The sequence below is a fragment of the Hyperolius riggenbachi genome, chromosome 9 (genome assembly GCF_040937935.1).
Source record: "Hyperolius riggenbachi isolate aHypRig1 chromosome 9, aHypRig1.pri, whole genome shotgun sequence".
NCBI classification, from domain to species: Eukaryota; Metazoa; Chordata; class Amphibia; order Anura; family Hyperoliidae; genus Hyperolius; species Hyperolius riggenbachi.
The window spans coordinates 231,672,616-231,690,558 of NC_090654.1; the positions used below are offsets into that span (position 1 = coordinate 231,672,616).

Genomic DNA, 17,943 nt, shown 5'->3' on the forward strand with positions numbered 1-17,943 from the left:
GATCTTCTGCTATGAGTCCAGGTACTTGAGCCAGTCGGGCGTAGTGCGCATGCACACACTCCGCCACCGGGAGCGTACTACACCTGCGCAGCACTATTGCAAAGGTGCAGAATGCTCCTGGCTGTGGAAGCGGCATGCGGCCGGACTGCGCTGACTGGCTGAATTACCAGGACTCATAGCAGAAGATCCAGGTGGTGGTGGACAGCGAGGGACTGATTAGCCTGAAGGGGGCTGGAAGAAGCCCCAGGTATGTATAAAACTTTTCTTTTCATCCTTCTCAGGTACCCTTTAATTCGTAGTCACCAAACCAAATTTTAACATCATATCAAATTTATTTGATCACATTTACATAAATCAGAATCAACGCAGAATTATTTCCATCTCTATTAGTGACACTGCTACACATCAGGCTTTATTCTTACAGCATAGATGTTATTTCGTATATATAAGAGATTCCTGTGTACACATCATATATACAGTCACAATCAGATGTGTATATCTGACTTTAAAAATACGGGGACTGCTTTATTGAAGCAACACAAGTAACTAATTTTGATTGGTTTATTTCATTTTTGTGGACTAAGTACAGCTATTACTGTATGTATAAATTATTTATGATGACTATTATCTGATAAATAGAACATTTTATCATATTTTCTATTTTATTCATATATTCAAAGCGCGCTAGCGTATGACTATTCAATAGATACAGTGAACAGAGTGCGCTATGACCTAAGTACAGCAATACTTAAATACTTAAAACAATATCTATAAATGTAGTTCAGCGCATATATATATATATATATATATATATATATATATATATATATATATATATATATATATATATATATTTATTATGACACAAAAGTCCCAGTTCAAATGTCCATATGTCGATGCTGCAGGCTCTTATCAATCCACCACCAGATAACACCAGTATTGAGCGCACTCACCAAATTCAATTTGACCACTGTCAGACTGGTCAAAACAGAGCAAGCCTCCAGTTTACCCCAGTGCCTCAGGTCCTGGTCCCATTAGTATCCAGCATGCTTCAAATTCATTTGCTCAGATTGCTTTCCATGTACCGCAAACAAGAGCTTCTAGTAAAGAGAGTAATACAGTTAAAAACCTTTTAAGACTTTATTAAAAATATGCACTCACATGTCACCAATAGTTTTGAGGGCACAGAGTTTTTGTTACGAGCTCTCCCCCGTTGCCAAGCCGGGCTGGATGATAATCCTCCGTTACAGCGTTTCCTGGCCGCCGCTACCTGGTTCCTGGTACGTCCACTTCCCCGCTCGCTCGACTAGTTTCGTCACTCCCTCGTGACTCATCAGGAGCATGGGGATTGGACGCTATACCAGGGTATTTAAATGTACTAGTGTCCTATAGGGCGCTGCTCTCCAGGCTTTTGATTGGCTCCCTCCCGCTTACCTCACGGTCCGCCTCTCTTATGGGCTTACCCTACATCGCCGTATGCTATTCCCAGCCTACCCAACGTCATCCTCAGATCAAAATCCTATTGGCCAGTAAGCCATCTATTTTAAATCTCCCATCCGTCGTAGCTATATAAACGGAGGCAACAAAGTCTGTGAACACCGCTACTATCCACAGGAACCGGGACTGTGCACGACCAGGTCAGCAGGCCCACAGGAGTACAGGAATTTTTAAACGGAAGGTCCGCACCGGTCCAGGATTCCAAGCTTTATTAGGACATATACATCAGCAAAACATTAATACAAGCATCAGAGAGCTGATATAAACGGAGGAAAGCCCGTTCACATGCAATACTTTGTTAAATACAGCATCCACAATCCATCTTTATTTAAAAACTTTAAAAACGTAACCAATACATCATATAACCAAAGAATCAGATTCCTTCATAACATTTGGTGGGTTACTTCTATATACTAATTGACCACTAGAGCAGTGGATTCACATATGCGGGCATTAACATTCCCCCTTTCCACATACCCACTATCCAATCCAACAGTTACTCACGTTTACAGATGGTGGTATTGCCCCTTCAAGAGCAGCAATTACTCACATATACAGGTGGTGGCATATAGCACTATCCATATGCCCTCCACCACTTATTTCTTTTTGCAGGCAATTTCCCCATATACAGTCAATTTGAGGTATCAGGTAGACCCCCCACTCATTTTCCCAGAAGGACACCAGACATATGCCGCATCACTAACCACTAATTGTCTGCAATAAAGCAGTTTAAATCCAGCTCAATGTTATGACCCCCTGGTTTCATGCACCCCATGCCATAAATCCATTTAGTTTCTCTCATGGAGATCTGTCTAACTTTATGACAACCTCTCCGACTATACTTCATGTTTTCCAATCCACAGAAGAAAAGGTATTTGGGGTCACAGTTATGATGTTTGCTAAAATGCTTAGAAACACTATGTCCACTAAAGCCTCTCTTTATATTTCTTATGTGCTCTTGTACTCTGGCCTTCACTGTCCTGGTGGTCCTGCCAATGTATTGATTTCCACAGCTACACCACAACATGTAAACCACCCCCACACTATTACAGGTAATGTTCTGCATAATCTTAAACTTAAGTCCATTACTAAATGAGGTTACCTCCATTTTCCTAATGCCATTAGCCTCCTCACATGCTTGGCATCCCCTACAGGGAAAGAAACCACTGATTCCAGAATGGCAAGTTCCCCCGCGGGGGGCCCTCCACGAGGCTGGGTGCCAAGATTTGTTCCAATAAGTGGAATTGGGTCTATTACACATAGGTTGGGAAAGTACCTGGACTTCTTCTTACAGCCTCTGGTACAGGGGCTGCCACAGGTTATTAGGGACACCAGACATATGCTGCAGGTACTGGAGGAAGTAAGTATCAATGAAAATAGTATATTGCAGTGCTCTCCCCAGGCTCTTTTAGCCGGATGCTCCACCCGGCTAGTTTTGGTGACCACCCGGCTGTCTTCGACTCACCTCCTCCTATTCTGTAAGCAGAGTTACACACAGAAGCACTGGCCTTGCATTCTCCCATCTCGCCCCACCCGGCTAATTTTTCACGCCACTCGGCTACTATTTTATGCCACCCGACTGGAAAAAAATTCTGGGGAAAACACTGTATTGGTTACAGCAGATGTAGCCAGCCTCTACACCAACATACCGCACCAGCCAGCGGTGGAGGCAGTGCGGTACTACATGGAGGAGGAGGGATCTATGGACCAAAGACAAATTGAGTTTATATTGGAGTTATTGATTTTTGCTCTCAGGAGAAATTATTTTTGGTACCGAGGAGGGGGGTTGTACAGATTAGAGGGTGTGCCATGGGGGCGGGGTTTACACCATCACTAGCGAATATCTTTATGGGGAGGTGGGAGGAGGATATTTTAAAGAATTCAAGGTTAGGTAACAAAATCCAAATATGGAAAAGGTTTATTGATGACCTATTTATAATTTGGAATGGGGATGATGAAGCATTACACAAATTTATAGAATTTTTGAATCCCAATCATTTAAATATTACACTAACAGTGGAGAGTAATAGGACAAAAATACATTTTTTGGATATAGAGATTGAGAAGGAAGGAGAAAGATTGATCACTAGAACGTTTTTTAAGAGCACAGATAGGAATGGATATTTATCACTTAAGAGCAGTGGTGCTTTCACGAATGGTCGTGATCACGGGTACGCGTGATTCACGGCCATTTTTCCGCATTACGAAGGCCGTGATCCGCATGCTGTGATTCGCATGGATCACGACATAGTGTCAAATCTGATCACGGCGTGCGTACAAAAATACGGGTCGCGACCCGTAATCACGGCCGTGATGTGGATTTTTCCCAATACATGTCACTGGACCAATCAGAGGCCCCTGACGCAGGCTAGAGCAACCAAACACAGGAGGGGAGGCTATGCCCTCCCCTCCTGTATATAACCAGCGGCCATTTACAGAAACTCCGTCCTTGCAAGAGACTGTGGTCTGAGAAAGTATCTCCAGGCCATTTCTGTCACAAGCAAGGGCATTTTGGTGTAAAAACCCAGCGTTTTTGCTCATTACAGTGAACTCATATTGCTGATATTACTTCTATTTAGTTAGCTAGTGATTACACTGTCAGTCAGTTGGTGAGTGTAGTTCAGAGTGTACTGTGCTGCTAGTGTCTGCTGTTGTGCTACTGTGCAGGCAGGCACTGCACACAGGTTTCTGTACTGTACTGTATTAGCTAGCCAGTGATACTGTCAGTTAGTGAGTGTAGTTCAGACTGTACTGTGCTGCTAGTGTTTGCTGTTGTGCTACTGTGCAGGCAGGCACTGCACGCAGGTTTCTGTGCTGCTGTATATTATATACTACTGTACTGTATTAGCTAGCCAGTGAATACTGACTGTCAGTTAGTCAGTGTAGTTCAGAGTGTACTGTCTGTGCTGCTAGTGTCTGCTGTTGTGCTACTGTGCAGGCCTGCACTGCACGCCGGTTTCTGTGCTGCTGTATATATAGTACTGTACTGTATTAACTAGCCAGTAGCCGCTACCAGTGATTACTGACTGACTGTCAGTTAGTTATTATAATAACAAAGAATGTCTGGAAGGGCACAAGGACGACCCAAGAAGAGAGGGAGTGGCAGTTCCACCGCTTCTGGGACTGTGTCACGGGCAGGAAGAGTGCGCTCAGCTGCAGGGGCACAAGGGGATGGAGCCAGGCGTCAAACCGCATCATCATCATCACAGCGTATGCCATTGCCAATGAGAATGGCATCCATTTTCAGTAACCGTGGTGCCAATGTGGAGAGGCATTTAGAGGCAGTGATGGAGTTGATGACGGCGGTTGATGATGACGTACCTGAAGAGCCCATTAGTTCACAGACCTCGGTGATTGCCAGCACTCCCAGCAGCAGCTGCAGCAGCAGCCAACGCCCCCCGCTTTCTGCTGTATCCACCCCAGCAGTCATTGATAATCCATCTGAGGACGACACCATTCCGCCGTTGAGTCCGGCGAGTGAAAATGTCTTGATGGGTGTGTTAGGCGATGAAGCCATGATGGTTCCTGTTGTGCACGATGATGCACTACAACAAGCAGAAGATTCTTATGAGGAGGCGGAGGGGAATGGGATTATGTGTGTGGAGGAAGAGGTGTTTGGGTCAGGAGGACAAGATGATTTGTCTATTGATGAGGAGGAACATTCACCTTATGTGCCTGATGACGAGTTCTCTGAAGGCAGAGGCAGCTCAGAGGAGGACGAGTCACAGCAGCGTGGGCATCGCCACATGTCAGGCACGGGCAGATCCAGAAGTGGGCGTGGAAGGCAGGAGCCTCAGCCTTCAGCCAGCACCACCATCACAAGCAGCAGCACCACCACGCAACTCTCAGGCAGAGCTGCCGCACCCGCTTCAAGCCAGAAGGGGAATCTTACATCCCTCATCTGGATTTTTTTTGCTGTGTCTCCAAAAGACAAGCAGTTTGCAGTGTGCAACACCTGCAATAAAGTACTGAGTCGTGGGAAAAAGAGTACCACCTCATCCCTGCAGACCCACCTGAAGACGAAGCACAGAAATGTTTGTCATTTTTAAGAGGCTGCAGGAACAGAAAGTGGGTGGTGAGAGCACAAGAACCATCGTGCAGCATTTAGGAGGAGGAGCAGCATCATCCCTCATGGTCATCGGCAAGGGCAAATCCTACAAAGAACATCCTCTCTCTCCAGTGCGTCCTCTACAGCTCATGCCATAGACATTGAGGCTGGTGAGGCCAGCCAGCCCTCATTGTTCTCCTCTCCTCCTTCCTCTGCTCACTCCCCGGCAGGGCTTCGCCAGAGCCTGTTAAGTTTAAATTTTGGGCGTACAATCAAGCCTCTGCCTCCTAAAAACTGGCGCATCCGCAAGCTGAATGGCCTGCTGGCCCAGGCCATGTGTTCACAACTCCTGCCATACTCCCTGGTCAACAAAGGGAGTGATATGCGTGCTTTGCTCCAGCTTGGGGTCCCAGAATGGGAAATCCCCAGCCGGCATTATTTTTCAAGAACTGCAATCCCAGCACTGCACGCTTTTGTGGTGGAAAATGTGGTCCGTTCACTTGACCACGCCGTGGGTGAGCGGGTCCACATTACAATGGATTCCTGGAGCAGCAGATTTGGGACAGGCCGGTACCTTTCCATTACCGCCCACTGGGTGACCTTAGTGGAAGTAGGTGAGAACCCTGCAGCAGCAGGCCAGTTGGTGGTGCCACCACGAGCGTTGAAGGGGGATGCAGCAGGCTCCTGGGATCCTATTCCTTTCACACCCCGCAAGAAAGCCCAGCTCAGCAGCAGCATAAAGCCAAAGCAGTGCCAAGCACTCTTAAAATTGGTCAGCCTGGGGAAGGAGAAGCTGACCGGGAGATACATCCTTGAGATCCTCAAGGAGCAGGAGGAGAGTTGGCTGACCCCCAGAGGACTAAAAGTGGGGTGCGTGGCGTCGGACAACGGCTTCAACCTGCTGGCAGCTGTCCGCCTTGGAGACCGGGAGCACATCCCCTGCTTGGCCCACGTCCTCAATTTGGTGGTGCAGCGCTTCCTGCGCACCTACCCGGGGATGGAACAGCTACTGGAAACGGCACGCAAGGTGGTGAGGCATGTTCGAAAATCCGCAACTGCCGCTGCAACCCTGGCCGACCTGCAGCACGACAAGGGCCTGCCATCACACCGCCTCATCATCGACTTACCTACTCGTTGGAATTCGACTCTGGCGATGCTGAAGCGGCTGTTGCAGCATAGGGAGGCTGTAGATAAATAGATCTACGATTTCAATTACAAAAGGACCGGCCGGTCACAGACCTCCATCAGGTTGCCGGTGATATCCGATGATCAGTGGGCAGAAATTCAGCAAGTTTGTCTGATCTTGCTTCCCTTCCTGCAGGGAACCCAGATAGTGAGCCGTGATCAGGCATTGGTTTGCGAGTGGGTGCCCCTGATTTGCATGCTTGAGAGGGCGGTGGATAATTTGCTGGAAGCAGGAGCGGAAGCTGTGAGCCAGCTGGAAAGAGAGCAGCTAGCAGCACTGTCCACCGCGGAGGAGGAAGAGGACCATGACCTTCAGGCAGTGGAGTTGGAGGTCCCAAATGTAGAAAATGAGGGGGAGCTGCAGAGTGCCGCTTCCGTTGTGCGGGGTTGGCGGCTTCATGAGGACAGTGTGCAGGAAGAAGAGGTCACTAATAATGTTATTTTGGAAGCAGACAACCCAAATTTCGCTAACAAAGCCCGCCTCTTCCCCATGGCTGCCCACATGTTACGATGCCTTCGCAGGTACCCCCGGGTGATCCAGATGCAGGAAAGAGAGGACATCTGGATCTCCTTGATCCTGGCCCTGCGTTTAAAGGGGAAGCTGGGACAGTTTATGGCGCCATCTACCACCGCAAACCGCACAAAGGCGTTGCAGGAAGCCCTCGTGCGAAGACTGCAGGAAGCTTTCCCCCAGCCTTCCACCACCCCCACTGTTGCTGTTCCGCCATCTCAGCAACAGAGGCCTCCATCCACCACCACCACCACCAGCAGTATACGCCTTGGAGACCTGCTAAGCCTAACCAAGACTCTATATGCAGTGGAGCTGCCCAGAGTAGAGGTCACAGCCACAGAATCCTCCGCCGACCAGGAGCAGCAACTTTCCCGCATGGTGTCTGAGTATATGGGGTCATTCACCGGCCTTGACACCAACAGCCCTGTGGACCCCATGGAATACTGGGTCAGGAGACTGTCGATCTGGAGGGAGCTTGCCCAGTACGCCCTCGAAGTCCTGGCCTGCCCCCCTTCGAGTGTCCTCTCCGAGAGATGCTACAGCGCGGCTGGTGGCGTGGTCACTGAGAGGCGCTCTCGGTTAAGCACGGACTCTGTGGACAAACTTACCTTCCTCAAAATGAACCAGGCTTGGGTGGAAGGTGAGTTCCTGGCCCCTCCTGTCGGCGACAGGGGTAAATGAAGTGGCTGCCTGCCTAGGAATTGAAATTGTGCCGGACTTACAGTTACCATTACCAACTCTTAATATTGTCTTGGTTCTTTTGAATTTTTTTATACTAACAATAGGATATATGTAGCAAAAAACTGAAGAAACTTGAGGAGTTTATATGGAAAAATACAAAAGATTTTTATTGAAGACAACCGTTGTGCAAAAAATATTTCTAAAAAGTATCTGTCAGGAAACCTTTTCCATAGCCTAGAATGCCAAAAATGCATCAGTTGTTGTTAACATCAAGATTAGTGCAGTTGTGATAAATGGGGCAACAACGTCAACTTGTTTCGGGATAGACCCTTCATCAGGCCTCCACAAATAGAGACAAATCTGTATAGTTAACACATGTTCCTAATAATTCCTCTCCAGCTTCTGCCTTGTGCGGTTCCCGGGTTTGAAAATTGGATGAGTGGTTATACCTGGCTTCATTTCGTCCAGATGTTTATTAAGAACATGTGTTAACTATACAGATTTGTCTCTGTTTGTGGAGGCCTGATGAAGGGTCTATCCCGAAACAAGTTGACGTTGTCGCCTCATTTTGCACAACTGCACTAATCTTGATGTTAACAACAACTGATGCATTTTTGGCATTCTCTGCTATGGAAAAGGTTTCCTGACCGATACTTTTTAGAAATATTTTTGCACAACTGTTGTCTTCAATAAAAAATCTTTAGTATTTTTCCACATAAATTCCAAGTTTCTTCAGTTTTTTGCTACATATATCCTTTTGTTCTCAGTATAAAGTCTATGCAGGTGTTGTGGCACACCTGAAAGGATATTATTACTTTTTTGTTTCCCTGTATACGGAATATCTTCAGATTTTTTGCCCGTGGTTCCACCTGTCAGGTCCAATGTCCTCACATATGCTGCTAATGATTGCTGAACATTTTCTATTACTCTTTGGGCAGAATTACAACCATGCTGTGGTCCCTTCAAAGGTGCCACAGTTCTCCCTTCTGCCGCATTTTCACTTACTCAATTCTGCCTAGTGGCATTGGCTACTGGCTAGGTAAGTATTTTTATGCCTACAAACCAGCCTAAATCCCCCCACAAATGTCCCCTTTTGCTGGGAATATATTGATAATTTTTCTGCAGATTTACTGGTCGACTGATTTTTCCAATCATTTTTTCAATCATTTTAATTGATCAGAAAAATGATCGAAATCGGATCTGCCAAAATGTATCTATCGAATCGATACATAAATTTTGACAGATCAAATCTGATTTTGATCATTTTTCTGATCAATTTCCTGATAGAAGTTACTCGAAATTGATTGGAAAAATGATTGAAAAAATGATTGGTAAATCAATTAGCGAGTAAATCTGCAGAAAAAGGAGAAACATTGACAGAAATAACCACTCGGTACAACAGAAGTATACAGCAAAGCATTTATGATGCCACAAAAACAAAAATAAAATATAACTATTTACATAAAAAAACCAAAAAAAAAATTAGTCGCGCCTGCCGCCGGTGCCCCTCAGCTGGGCAATCTCCTCCCGCTGGCTCGCAGTCGGCTCCCGCAGCTCCATCACCTGCTGCTGGAGGATTGTGAAGTCCCTCGCTGGCACCGCCCGTTCATGCTTCCTCTGCCTTCGCCTCAGCCTCCGGACTTCGCGTCTCAATTGGAGGTGAGAAGATAGAGAAACTGTGGAAAGAATGGGGAAAATAGGTTAACCTGATTGATACAATGATTATACATTTTACATGTAAAAAAAAAAACAGGAAAAAAAAAAAAACGTGTCATGTGTAAAGCTTATACAATAACATTTTGGGCTCTGTTCCACTATAGAAGTGATGCGATATAGACGATTATTTGATCAGTCTACACCGCTCCGCATAACCTGCACGCAATTGAAACTATTCAATTGAAGTGCAATGGATTCCGACACTGGCGGTGTGCCGCATCCTACCGCATGTAATGGAAATGGAACAGGACTTCAGTTAACCTAATATATATGAGATATATTAATTATACAATGCAAGATTTTTACCATATTGCAGGCTTGCGGCGCGCCTCCGCTCACTGTGGTGAGACGGCCCTGGAGAGGAGGAGCGGGAGCTGGGTCTCGCGGCGTGGCTGTGGGCCCTGTGCTGGTGGAGGAGCATTTCCAGCTGTAATATAAAAAAATAAATAATGTAATCTGAAGTAAATGTGTCATAAAATGGGTGTGTCATAAAATAATTGTACTCCAACTACTATTATTTTGATTTTTATTTGAAAATAAGGTTCCAAAAACCCCTACTTAAAGTGAACCTTAAATGTGGCCAAAAAAAAAATAAACTTACCTGGGGGTTTTACCAGCCTCCTGAAAACGACCTGTGCCTGCGCAGTGCACTGGACATTGACGGGTGCAAGGACGCACAGTGGCTCAAAAGCAACACTCAAAAGTGGCGGGGAACTAAAGGATTGTCAAGTACTGTGCCTGTACCGTACGTCTTCAAGAAGGTTGGTAGAAGCTCCAGTTAAGTGAATATTTTTGTAATGGCGTCACAGTAAAAATTCACTTTAAAGGGAAACCAGAGATTAAATAAACTAAAAGATTTACACACACATGGGGCTTCCTCCATCGCTTCCACGACACGTCATCCTCAGTCTCCTGCACCTGGTCCAGTTACTTGGGTCCGTCACGGAAAGTCTGACGTAGGACAAGTGCACTCTTGGTGTATCTCTTTGGGAGATGCGTAGTGGGCGAATTTGACTTGCACAGACTTACTACGACTGTCCGAAGTAACGGGACCCGGTACAGAAGATGGAGAAGACTGAGGATGGTGGCGTGAGAGCGATCCGTGCCCATGGGGCTGTAGGAAGCCACCGGTGTGTCTCAATCCACACAGCAAAGATATCAAAGGAGTGGCTTTGAGACAACTCTGTGTATGCCCTTGAGTGGCCCAGCAAGAGCATAAGCATCAATAAAACTGAATAACTGGCGAGATCTTAAAATGGCTCTGCACCAGAACCAAATCATCCACAAGGCAAACCTAGGCAGTTGCATAGGGCCTGGAGAAGATCTAGGGTCCTGATGGATGATAGCACCTATCAAATCTTTCTAAAAAAGCCTGGTGATCGATCATCAGTGGTTATCAAAAACGAACTATTAGCAAATACTGCACAAATATCATCACTATGCCCATGCCCACACAGGAGCACAAAAAATAATTTAGGTAACCCATTTTGGGATAAGTCCATAACAATAAAAAAATGTGGAAAAAGTGATGCGCTGTGATAATGAATACCTTACTGATCCTTTTACTGTATATACTACAAAACTCTACTATTCACACAGCCCATGACATTTTTATAGGATAAATAGATGCAGCATATTAAGCCCAAGATACACGTACATCAACTAATAGTCTGCTGATTTACATCTTATTTCCTCCGTGACACGCCTGTTGAGGTCCTGGTCCCTCCTCTTCATATCTGACCACAGCATCTGGACCTGCTGGGTGGACAGGACCCTGCGGTGTTCGGTCCGCAGGATCTGCTGGACCCTTGGCAGGCCCAGTGCTGAGGTCATAATTTCCAATCCCAAAGTTCTGGAAAAGAAATATTAAAGTATTAAAGGGATTCCGAATTCAACTTAGAATAAAAAATTTCACTTACCTGGGGCTTCTGACAGCCCACCGTAGGCCACGAGGTCCCCCGGCGTCCTCATGGCTTCTCTTTGGGTCCTGCTGTCGACTCTGGAAACCGACGACACTCGGGACTACTGTCGTCGGGACGGTTAATTCCTGGTCTGAGGCGTGCGCGGTTTTTATAACTGTAAACCGTGCAGTGTCAGGCCGCCAACCACTATGACGTGTCATGTACTAGTGGCCAGCGTCCTCAGAACAGGAAGTAACCATCCCAACACTAGGCCCGAGTGTCGCCGGTTACCGCAGCCGCCTGCGGGACATGAAGGTGAGCCAGGACGACGTCGGGGGACCTCCAGGCCTACGGTGGGCTGTACAAAGCCCCAGGTATGGCACACATGATACATTACACCAAGTTGAAAATGACAGTTATCATTCATTACCAGTGAACTCGCCGCTGAAACTTGAGTGAATATGCATTGGTTGGTACTGATATCACCCTACTTTCTCTGGTCCCCCATCCTTTGGCCAAATGTCATTTCCACACACTGTCATCATCCCAGTCGCAGCGGCCAGAGTGAGAGGAGAGGCGAGCCGCGAGAGGGACCGGACTTAAAGGGGCACTATGGCGAAAAATTGTGAAATATCAAATATGTCCAAACATATACAAATAAGAAGTACAGTTTTTCCCGAGTAAAATGAGCCATAAATTACTTTTCTCCTATGTCGCTGTCACTTACAGTAGGTAGTAGAAATCTGACAGAAGCGACAGGTTTTGTTTTGGACTAGTCCATCTCTTCATGGGGGATTCTCGGGGATTTATTTATTTTCTAAAACACTTAGTGAATGTCAGTTGCTCTGTCCAACTGCCAAAAAAACTGTGTAGCGAACAGGGAAGCTGGCCATCATCATTGTTTAAATCCTTGCTGAGAATCCCATATGAAGAAGAGTTGGACTAGCCCAAAACCTGTCGCTTCTGTCAGATTTCTACTACTTACCGGCTACCGCAAGTGACGGCGACATAGGAGAAAAGTAATTTATCGCTCATTTTACTCTGGAAAAAATGTACTTCCTATTTGTATATGTTTGCACATATTTTAAATTTCACAATTTTTTGCCCTAGTGCCCTTTAATGACGGTGGTCCGCTGGGCCTGTCCGACGCTGGTACCATTGCAATATAACTGCATCATATATAACATCATCGCTACCACTCTACAATAATCACCTATTGTTACGGGCCCTGCCACTCCCACAGTTAACAGTACCATTACAATGGATATAACTGCATCATATATCACTTCACTATCACTCCGCAATAAACACCTACTGCTACGCCCATGCCACTCCCAAAGTTAACATTAACAGTACCATTACAATAAAAGTGCATCATATATCACTATCACTCTGCAATAAGCACCTATTGCTACGCCCCTGCCACTCCCAAAATTAACAGTACCATTACAATATAAGTACACCATATATCACTTTCAATAACATTCTGCAATATGCATTATGTTAATCTTGATTACTTACAATAATCATGAGTCTCTTGATCTCAGGGGGGATCTTGGGAGCTATCCTGTCTGTCTGGGGGTCTCTGGAAGTCCTGGATCACCACCTTGCTGCCTTGTTCAAAGTTCCAGACACTTCTACGCTTGCCCACTGCGCAACACGTACGTTTTTACGTGTACGAGCCGAACGTACGCATGCGCATTTAGTGAGTACGGGTACTGCTACGACACGTACATACATGCGGATTTTCTGTACGTATGCCCTGCCGATCCGCATGTGCATCTTAGCTATTGACACGTACATTTCTACGCATGGCGGCATGGCGATACGCATGAAACATTATGACTCGTTACGACTCGTCACGACACGACATTGCGGATTTTATGCCATACTGAACACGGCGAAAGACGGGTGGATCCGGTTGCGGGAAAAAATACGGGATGCGAACACGGGTTGATCCGGATGCGGCTCCAATAATAACGGCCGCATGCGGATCCGTGATTGAGGGGTATCCGAGCAACACTGGTTGTCACCACCCCAAGTGGCTAAAAGCAATACCTAGGGGACAGTTCACCCGGATACGAAGGAATTGTACACGATTAGAAGATTATATGGAACAAACACAGAAATTGGTGGAGAGGTTCACTGAAAAAGGTTACACTGAGGTAGCACTATATAAAGATGTTATAGAAATAGGAAAAAGGGATAGAGACATTCTAATTAAGGGGGAAAGGGTACATAGGGGGAGAGGGGCAGAGATTCCATTCATTACCGAGTTCTCCATTCAGCATAGACAAATAGAGCACATTTTCAAGAGACATTGGGGTGTACTGCAGCAGGATAAGACACTTAGGGGCGTTCTACCTGAACGCCCCAGGTTTGTATATAGGAAGGCCCCCAATTTGAAACAAATCTTGGCACCCAGCCTCGTGGAGGGCCCCCCGCGGGGGAACTTGCCATTCTGGAATCAGTGGTTTCTTTCCCTGTAGGGGATGCCAAGCATGTGAGGAGGCTAATGGCATTAGGAAAATGGAGGTAACCTCATTTAGTAATGGACGTAAGTTTAAGATTATGCAGAACATTACCTGTAATAGTGTGGGGGTGGTTTACATGTTGTGGTGTGGCTGTGGAAATCAATACATTAGCAGGACCACCAGGACAGTGAAGGCCAGAGTACAAGAGCACATAAGAAATATAAAGAGAGGCTTTAGTGGACATAGTGTTTCTAAGCATTTTAGCAAACATCATAACTGTGACCCCAAATACCTTTTCTTCTGTAGATTGGAAAAAATGAAGTATAGTTGGAGAGGTTGTCATAAAGTTAGACAGATCTCCATGAGAGAAACTAAATGGATTTATGGCATGGGGTACCTGATACCTCAAATTGACTGTATATGGGGAAATTGCCTGCAAAAAGAAATAAGTGGTGGAGGGCATATGGATAGTGCTATATGCCACCACCTGTATATGTGAGTAATTGCTGCTCTTGAAGGGGCAATACCACCATCTGTAAATGTGAGTAACTGTTGGATTGGATAGTGGGTATGTGGAAAGGGGGAATGTTAATGCCCGCATATGTGAATCCACTGCTCTAGTGGTCAATTAGTATATAGAAGTAACCCACCAAATGTTATGAAGGAATCTGATTCTTTGGTTATATGATGTATTGGTTACGTTTTTAAAGTTTTTAAAATAAAGATGGATTGTGGAGGCTGTATTTAACAAAGTATTGCATGTGAACGGGCTTTTCTCCGTTTATACAGCTACGACGGATGGGAGATTTAAAATAGATGGCTTACTGGCCAATAGGATTTTGATCTGAGGATGACGTTGGGTAGGCTGGGAATAGCATACGGCGATGTAGGGTAAGCCCATAAGAGAGGCGGACCGTGAGGTAAGCGGGAGGGAGCCAATCAAAAGCCTGGAGAGCGGCGCCCTATAGGACACTGGCTCATTTAAATACCCTGGTATAGCGTCCAATCCCCATGCTCCTGATGAGTCACGAGAGAGTGACGAAACTAGTCGAGCGAGTGGGGAAGTGGACGTACCAGGAACTAGGTAGCGGCGGCCAGGAAACGCTGTAACGGAGGATTATCATCCAGCCCGGCTTGGCAACGGGGGAGAGCCCGTAACAAAAACTCTGTGCCCTCAAAACTATTGGTGACATGTGAGTGCATATTTTTAATAAAGTCTTAAAGGTTGTTAACTGTATTACGCTATGAGAGGCTCTTGTTTGAGGTACATGGAAAGCAATCTAAGCAAATGAATTTGAAGCATGCTGGATACTAATGGGACCAGGACCTGAGGCACTGGGGTAACCTGGAGGCTTGCGCTGTTTTGACCAGTCTGACAGTGGTCAAATTGAATTTGGTGAGTGCGCTCAATACTGGTGTTATCTGGTGGTGGATTGATTAGAGCCTGCAGCATCGACATATGGACATTTGAACTGGGACTTTTGTGTCATATTTTATATATTTTCTATTTTACTTACAGTTTAAATTCATTCGGAGTCGGAGTCAGTGCATTTTTTTCCCGACTCCGATTCCAGGCAACCAAAATTGCCCCGAACCTGACTCTACGACTCCGACTCCACAGTCCTGCCTAGCAGGCTAACAGAGTGGCGGGGATGGCGACTACCTGATCCGCTCAGGATCAGGTAGCCCAGGTTTTTTTAAATTATATAAGCCCACCTCGGGCTCTCTTTAAACTGTAACAGAAATGGGGCTTATTGTAGTTTAGAAATAAAGCACTAAATTCATAATTTTGCTTTGTATTAATTGTATCTTTCTCTCATCTAGGTAGTCCGGGAATTGTGTAACTATACTAGACAGTTTCGGATTTTAGCTCTAAGCGCCACTCCTGGCAGTGATATAAAGGTGAGCTGAAATGTTGTTTTTTGTTTGTCTATTTGAAGATGGCAGTGTTAGGTCTCCTCACTACATACATTTGCTTTCAGAATTTGCTTAATGCTGCATCAACTCTGAATTATGTGTATTTCATTGACCATCCCTGGGGTCCAGGAGGTCAGTGACATGAACAGAGTGAGCTGCACCCTGAACCACAATGGTTGCCTAAACCTTTTACCAGTGTCATGCTGTACACACTGGTATGCACCTAACTGGTCAGGGGTTCTGAGTCTGAGTTTTGCCAGAACTACCTTAGGAAATGAGAACAAGATAGTAAGCTTGTAAACATGGAGTGGCCTTCACAGGCTCCAGACTAAACCCCATTGAGCTGCTTTAGGATGAACTGGACTGGAGAGTGAAAGCAAAGCAACCTACAAGTGCCACATATTTATAGGAACTTTGCAACAGAGTATGAATATTTGATTTCCATTCTAGAAAAAATTCCACGAGTGTGTTCAGCAATTTTAGCTGACAAGGTGGCTGCTTTTATGAGACGAAAGCTTAGCATAGATTTCGGTTTATGCATGGATTACGTGTTTTTTTATTTATTTATTTATTTATTTTTTTAAAGAATACAGATGCAAAAGAACAGGGTAAGCACAGGCCATACATAAGTGTCGACACGTTTGCATACACTTACTGAGGCCTTGGTTCTCTCCCTTTTAGGTTGGCAGCCTTTGAACTGAATTTAGTTGTGCCTTGCATGCACAGTGTCTTCATGCCATTGCTCAACGCAAGTGTGAGGCCTATCAAAGTCCCCGCTTTTGTTTCAGTCTCTATGCCCCAATCTAACTCTGCAATCTTCACCCTATGTGGTGCGTTTTTGCTTGAACAGGAGACTGAGCTATGTCTACCTGACTACGGTTACACCGAGGCCTTCGTGCACAACGTATAGAGACTGAAGATAGGAAGGCAGAGGAACCAACAGTACTCACAAAAGTAACAGGTTAGGGAGGTCAGACCAAGCCGAGGTCATACACAGGAGATTAGTACACGTTAGAAGGGCAATCCAATTCGTAGTCAAAGGTATGGGAAAATGGTCAGTCCAGGCAGCAAACATGACAGAAGAACAATCCCTGCGCTATCTTCAACCAATGGATGGTTTGCGTGCAAGGTGCTGCTCCAAATGCTGGGTGGTGCCAGCGTATCTGTGCAAAAGGTAGAAAGAAAACAGGAGCGCACCGCTGGTGCAATAAATCTTTTTACTTCAATAGACACGCAATAAAAAGTTACTCACGGTGTATAGTTGTACAAGTGCGCCTGTCAGGCCTGCCAGCAATCGTCTCCTGTAACCCGCGCTTGGCCAGAGCGGCGGGGGTTGCGTAGTTGTTGGCGTGGGAGTCGGGAGCGGTGGTCGGAGCCAGGTCGTGGGGATGCCGTCTGACGTCGCAACGCGTTTCGGGGTTAACCACGCCTTCGTCAGGACGTAAGATGTATTGCACCAGCGGTGCGCTCCTGTTTTCTTTCTACCTCCTGTGCAGGCAGCAAACATGTAAGTCCAATCCAGTCAATAAACGAGTTGTCAGGTGTCAAGCAAAGGGTCAAAATTCGGGTAATCAATAGCAAGAAACAGCTGTTAGAGAGCACAGACAGGCTTAAAAACACCCATTCACCAATCAGTGGCTGGCCACTCATGCATCATCCAATCAAAGAATCCCTGCCTATCTCATCTGACGCTAAGTCTTCCGCCTTCTAAGCGAATAGGAGGGACACCTGTTCCTGAGCGTCCGTCCCCCTACAGCCCTGCATTGTGTGTGGCCCCATTGGAAAAAAACACCAGGGTTACTGCGCTCCTGCGAAGACTGCGCAGACCCGGAAGTAGACAGTGGCCTGACTACTGGTGGAGACAGCCGCATCACGGGATCCTTCAGGTAAGTTCCTGATAGCAAGAGTGCAGGGAATGCGGACAGACTGGTCGCACTGAGACACTGCGCATGCATGGTGTGACTAGATGCAGTTCAAAGGATGCTGACTTACTTTTGTTACGGCCCATATGGG

General features: G+C 46.0%; 1 protein-coding gene across 1 annotated transcript in view; it reads left to right on the top strand.

Moving 5' to 3' along the window:
- FANCM (FA complementation group M) overlaps positions 1-17,943 on the top strand; it is a 257,273-nt gene that overhangs the window by 17,034 nt on the left and 222,296 nt on the right. Inside the window, exon 3 of the mRNA XM_068254157.1 lies at positions 15,838-15,915. Within this exon, the coding sequence (XP_068110258.1) occupies positions 15,838-15,915 (78 nt within the window). The remainder of the gene's footprint in view (positions 1-15,837; positions 15,916-17,943) is intronic.